The 6,267-nt window shown below is 47.0% G+C and overlaps 1 protein-coding gene across 1 annotated transcript in view; it reads right to left on the bottom strand.

Moving 5' to 3' along the window:
* Positions 1 to 1,354: 1,354 nt before the first annotated feature.
* LOC117935143 (sodium/hydrogen exchanger 9B2-like) overlaps positions 1,355 to 6,267 on the bottom strand; it is a 7,169-nt gene continuing 2,256 nt past the window's right edge. The window contains exons 2-8 of the mRNA XM_034857273.1: positions 6,086 to 6,179; positions 5,462 to 5,568; positions 5,212 to 5,361; positions 3,953 to 4,061; positions 2,630 to 2,766; positions 1,764 to 1,938; positions 1,355 to 1,562 (exon numbers count right to left, since the gene is read on the bottom strand). Coding sequence (XP_034713164.1) covers positions 1,453 to 1,562; positions 1,764 to 1,938; positions 2,630 to 2,766; positions 3,953 to 4,061; positions 5,212 to 5,361; positions 5,462 to 5,568; positions 6,086 to 6,179 — 882 coding nt within the window. The 3' untranslated portion in view covers positions 1,355 to 1,452. The remainder of the gene's footprint in view (positions 1,563 to 1,763; positions 1,939 to 2,629; positions 2,767 to 3,952; positions 4,062 to 5,211; positions 5,362 to 5,461; positions 5,569 to 6,085; positions 6,180 to 6,267) is intronic.

Here is a 6,267-nt window from a genome sequence, read left to right as displayed (position 1 = left end):
CCCCCCCCCCCCCCGGTAATATAATGATTTAATTTTGGTTTCTTTCCACGTGATATAAACATTGACTTGTTTTACTCCTTCCTTAATTATTTTTAGGGAAAAATCTTTTATTCACAAATTCAAAAATCTTTTTCTGTTACCATTCAAATCTATAATACCTCATTATTGATATAGTTGTTTTCACTGTCTCTCCATTTAGTCTTTATCCATTTGTTTGCATTGCTGTTTTATAGTTTCATCCCTTGATGTCACTGTTGCCATGTTGTATTCTTCCCTGGCTTTAAATAAAGGTTTAGAAGAACTACCATCCCATGATGCATTGCATGGTCTGTCACTATAAAACCAAGGGGTGAAGCCTTTCTCCACAACGCGTAGCTCCCATGGCGCCATTTTAATGCTACGAAGCCATCACCCGCAGTTAGCATCCCATTGACGCCCATTCATTTTGGCGCCACTGTGACAGTGAATAACTTTCCATCTGAAGAGTTTAAAGACTCGATTTGTCCGTTGTTTATTTCTAAAGAAACACGACGATGTTTCAAAGGCTCCGTTAGCTTGTAGCTCACGTTATGGCTCCATAGCAGACATTTTTATAAAAAAGGCTAACAATTGCGTCATAACAACAAGACTTAACATCGCACAGTAGAGGAATTACCATATAGTACAACATAAGCTACGATTATGTTAACTAGCAGGTTAGTTAGCAGTAATTAGCCTGTGTCTATGTTAATGTTAACTAGCATGTTAGTTAGCAGTAATTAGCCTGTGTCTATGTTAATGTTAACTAGCATGTTAGTTAGCAGTAATTAGCCTGTGTCTATGTTAATGTTAACTAGCATGTTAGTTAGCCGTAATTAGCCATAATTAGGCATTGTAGAGGAATTACCGTATAGTACAGGAGAAACTTGCAGGCAAAAAGTAAAATTGAATGCCACTTTTTCTCACTTTTCCCGCCGTTTTTGTCATTTCTTTCCAAGTTTTTTTGTCACTGTTTTAGTGCATTTTGACTTTTGTTATTTTTCCATTTTTTAAAATATTTTTTGTGACAATTTTTTCAATGTTCTTGTATCATTTTGATTAAATAACAATGATATAAAATTTTAAATTAAATGATAAAACGCTTAAAAATTGAATAAAACACCCAAATTCAATGAAAGTAGTGAACTGATCATTTATTTGAAAAGAAATCTGACAACGTGGTTGAAAGAAACCCTAATTTTCTCATATAGAACCTTTGAAAACGGGTCAAATTTGACCCGAGGACAACAGGAGGGTCAAATAGACAGATGTGAAGTGCTCTTTCTAAATCTATATCTATGTAAATTACGCTTGTTGCTGCTTTCAAAACCTAAGACTTGCTTTCAACAAAGAAACGCTCTCATTTCAAACAGTTTCCATAATATTTGTTGAGCTGTTGTGTTTTCTCAGCAGTAACACGGTTTCAAGACTAAGTTATGATGTGACGGGATTCAATATCATTGAATGTCTCTCCAGGGTCACGCTGTCTTTTCCTCGACCAATCCCATCGGCGCTCGGAGTCGTGGCGCCGTCTTCTGCGTCATCTGCTGAGATCAAAACAAACGTGTCAACTAACACACAATCTGTCGTTTACGACCTTTTATAACGTAGAGAATGCTGCCTGTGGACACGTATCCGAAGGGTCAGGGCAAAAAGGTTATCATGATGGTCCTCACAAGTCTGGTAAGACAAACTGTGTGTGTGTCTGGTTATGTGTGTGTGTGTGTGTGTGTGTGTGTGCTGACCTTTGACCTTGCGGGCCAGTAGGCGTGGTCCCGCCAGTCCGATCCCCAGCGCTCCGATGGGAGCTGTGGTCAGGATGGCTAGCACGGCTAACGTTAGCACGTCCAAGCCTAGCTTAATGGACGTCTCGTCCCCCTCCTCCCTCGCCAGGTCCAACGCCTTGGAGCCGATCGCAGCCTGACACATACACACACACACACACACACACACACACACGCGCAGACACACACACAGGCACACATAGACATACACAAGAGGTTGGTTGGGGTTTTTGTTATCATTAAGGGCATCCCACACTTGCCCCAGGGCTCGAGAACGGACCGCAAAATCTGGTTCATTTAGGTTAGGGTTTAGGGTTTGGGGATCAGGGTTTGGGGTTAGGTTTAGGTATTAGGGTTCAGGGTTAGTGGTTAGGGTTTAGGGACTAGGGATTAGGGTTTGGGGTTAGGGTTTAGGGTTTAGGAATTAGATGTTAGGGTTTGGGTTTAGGGATTAGAGGTTTGGGTTTGGGTTTAGTGGTTAGGGTTTAGGGATTAGAGGTTAGGATTCAGGGTTAGTGGTCAGGGTTTAGGGACTAGGGTTTAGGGTTTAGAGGTTAGGGTGTGGGTTTGGGTTTAGGGATTAGGGTTTAGGGATTAGAGGTTTGGGTTTGGGTTTAGTGGTCAGGGTTAAGGGATTAGAGGTTTGGGTTTGGGTTTAGTGGTTAGGGTTTAGGAATTAGGGTTTGGGGGTACTAGTGGGATCGCTCTGTCCCGCGCTCGGACACTAAACCGTGCCACAGGCTGATTGAAAGATGTGGGCCAGGGCTCGGTTTGGTTGGCACAGTACACATTAAGACACACACACACACACGCACACACACACACACCTGTACGGTGGCTTTGGGCAGCCAGGCCACTGAGATGAAGAGTTTCTCCTTCAGGTTGAATCCCCCGAAGTGAACCACCAGGAAGGCGACAAGCAGGCGGACCACCACACCCACGCCGATGCAGGCCAGACCCAGACCTGGACCCAGAGAGACAAACACACGGAAAAACAGCTTCAAGGAATCGGAGGCGAAACTCAAGAACGTAACGTTTAAAAAACGCCCAAGTAGCATAAGCACCAGTGCTTCACCTTCCTGAGAATATAGTTCCCAGTTAGCACGCGGTTAGAAGATGGTGGTGTGTCATGTGACCTTGTTATTTGTCCAACCTGATCTTTGCTAGGCTTAGCTAGGCTAGTTGGAACCAGTTACCTGCAGGATCTTTGCTAGGCTAAGCTAGGCTAGTTGGAACCATTTACCTGCAGGATCTTTGCTAGGCTAAGCTAGGCTAGTTGGAACCAGTTACCCACAGGATCTTTGCTAGGCTTAGCTAGGCTAGTTGGAACCAGTTACCTGCAGGATCTTTTCTAGGCTAAGCTAGGCTAGTTGGAACCAGTTAGCTGTAGGATCTTTGCTAGGCTAAGCTAGGCTAGTTGGAACCAGTTACCTGCAGGATCTTTTCTAGGCTAAGCTAGGCTAGTTGGAACCAGTTACCTGCAGGATCTTTGCTAGGCTAAGCTAGGATAGTTGGAACCAGTTACCTGCAGGATCTTTGCTAGGCTAAGCTAGGATAGTTGGAACCAGTTACCTGTAGGATATTTGCTAGACTAAGCTAGGCTAGGTGGAACCAGTTACCTGCATGATCTTTGCTAGACTAAGCTAGGCTAGTTGGAACCAGTTACTTGCAGGATCTTTGCTAGGCTAAGCTAGGTTAGTTGGAACCAGTTACCTGCAGGATCTTTGCTAGGCTAAGCTAGGCTAGGTGGAACCAGTTACCTGCAGGATCTTTGCTAGGTTGTATTGACTTGTCTAACTCTGGGGGATACGGTGCATAAGCTAAAGACCCAATAAGTCGGCATGTTCCTTTTAAGGAGGGAAACGCGTTGACTGAAGACATGGGGGGGGGGGGGGGGGGGGGGGGGGGGGGGGGGGGGGGGGGGGGGGGTGACATGCAGCAAAGGGCTGCAGGTCGGAGTTGAACCCTGGCACGCTGCGTTGAGGATTATCTTCTATGAGACTTGTAGAGAAAAACTTTTGAAGCCAAAGAGATATTAAATTAAATTATATAATATGTATAATCAATATTATTATGCTCTGTTGTCTAAACCGTCTACTTGGTTTCTAGCTACCGGGACCACGTTGGTTTGGGGTGAGTGTGGTTCTTACCCACGGTGCTGGGGCTGAGGGTCTTTATGGAGATCTCTGCTCCGATCAGACCGAAGAGGAGCGGCTGGAAGACGTCCCAGGACCGGCCCACCATGGCCGCAACCGGAGCCTGGAAATACACACAACCGTTAAAACTAAAAACACATGCTGATGTTGGTGTGGTGGTCTAAGAAGTCCAACAAGGTCCAGCCGCCAGGGACTGAACACAGAGAGATGCATGAACCCACCGTGACGAAAGATTATAACCACAAGACCAAAGAGTCACTGGAGTCACTGTAACAAAGTCCAGTGACTGGTCACTCGTCTCCACTATAGGATCCCGTCACCCTTCCTCTCCACCAGCAGAATCCCGGTCTCTGTTGATCAACAATTCAGTTGGAGTACTTTCAACAAGAGTCCTTGACTCCCCTCGGGAAGTGTTTTTAGGTTCCAAACCTGGGCGGAGGAAGGGATGTTGGGATCCGACTCGAAGGACCACAAGACGACAAAGAGTCACTTTAACAAAGTTTACTTGCACAAGGAGTCAATCCCATTCACTTCAATGAGTCCAGAGATGGACTGAAGAGGAACTTCTGCAGTGTCCACTTATACACTGCCCCCCCCCCCCCCCCCCCCCCCCCCCCCCCCCCCCCCCCCCCCCCAAGTCTCCATCCCTTGAACAGCTGTACTATCTCAAAAGCAATTAAATTAAACCTGACATTGCAAGGGCTTGAAGGGTAGAGGTCTAGCCAAGTACTTTGAAGTGTGACTGTGACTCCCATGACTGTCCCAGGATGGTAGGACCCTGTCCTGTGACTCCCAGACCCTGTACTGTGACTCCCATGACAGTCCCGGGACAGTAGGACACTGTCCTGTGACTCCCATGACAGTCCCGGGACAGTAGGACCCTGTCCTGTGACTCCCAGACACTGTTCTGTGACTCCCATGACTGTCCTGAGACATTAGGACACTGTCCTGTGACTCCCATGACAGTCCCGGGACAGTAGGACACTGTCCTGTGTCTCCCAGACCCTGTCCTGTGACTCCCAGACACTGTCCTGTGACTCCCATGACTGTCCTGGGACAGTAGGACATTGTCCTGTGTCTCCCAGACCCTGTCCTGTGACTCCCAGACACTGTTCTGTGATTCCCATGACTTTCCTGAGGACAAAGTTGGGAAAAAGTACCAAAAGGTTCATTTTCACTTTTGACCCTGAAGAACAAGTTCATTGTTGACGGGAAGCCAACACGAGGGTTAAGGTGGTTCTGAAGTGTGTTACCTTGTCGGTCTTCCAGCCCAGAGCAGCCAGGAAGGAGAGGAACAGCACCGAGAGACTGCCGGCTCCTGAAAAACCAATAACGCGACTGAAGAAGACCGAGAATATGGACAGACCCAACAGCATGAGAGTCCTCTTCAACACCAGGTCCTCCTGCACACAATGGTCCAACAGTTTCATAACATGGACATTTAAGAGGGCATGAAACATGGCGCCCGGGTAGCTCAGTTGGTAGAGCAAGCACCGTCCTCACCTGGTCTTTGCTGGGGACGCAGCACAGGAACAGACCTAGGATGAGTCCGGCTATCACCCCACCTACCACCGCCAGCAGACCCCCCAGGATGTTCATCCACGTCAAACCTGGAGGACAAAAGGCACAATGTGTTCAAGGTTATTGTCATGTGCACCTCAGTACAGAGCAGGCCTGTAATCCTCAAGTCCGGTCTTGGATTTGAATCCGGACTCTAGACCATTTTTCTCTGGTTTCAGACTATTTTCGGACTCTTTGGTCTTTGGACTTGGTCTTGTCTCAGACTCGCTCGTATTTGGACTCAAACTTGACTTGGTCTCGACAAGTCCTGGTCTTGGACTCGAATCTCTCGACTCGGTCTTGACTTGGTCTCGACTAGTCCTGGTCTTGGACTCGAATCTCTCGACTCGGTCTTGACTTGGTCTCGACTAGTCCTGGTCTTGGACTCAAACCCCTTTGGACTCAGTCTTGACTTGGTCTAAACTAGTCCTGGTCTAGGAATGAATGAGGAGTCCGATTTCCAGTTGACTGGAGAGCTTTCTGGGGAAAGTTCTGTTTTTAATCTTCTGTAGGAATAAAGAGAATGAAGTAGAATTTAAGATTCGGGAAGTGTTCCCGTAGAGAGACCTGTAGAGAAGGCGATCCCAAGCCAGGTGGAGAACCCCGTTATGGCCAAAACCGCATCAAAACTCCCAGCAGCCAACAGCAGGGTGGGGATCCCCTGAACAACAACACAGAACATCATTACAAGGTAGAGACGGAACCACACACAGAACATCATTACAAGGTAGAGACGGAACCACACACAG

Source organism: Etheostoma cragini, chromosome 19 (assembly GCF_013103735.1).
Source record: "Etheostoma cragini isolate CJK2018 chromosome 19, CSU_Ecrag_1.0, whole genome shotgun sequence".
Lineage (NCBI taxonomy): Eukaryota > Metazoa > Chordata > Actinopteri > Perciformes > Percidae > Etheostoma > Etheostoma cragini.
This window is presented reverse-complemented; position numbering and strand designations above follow the sequence as displayed.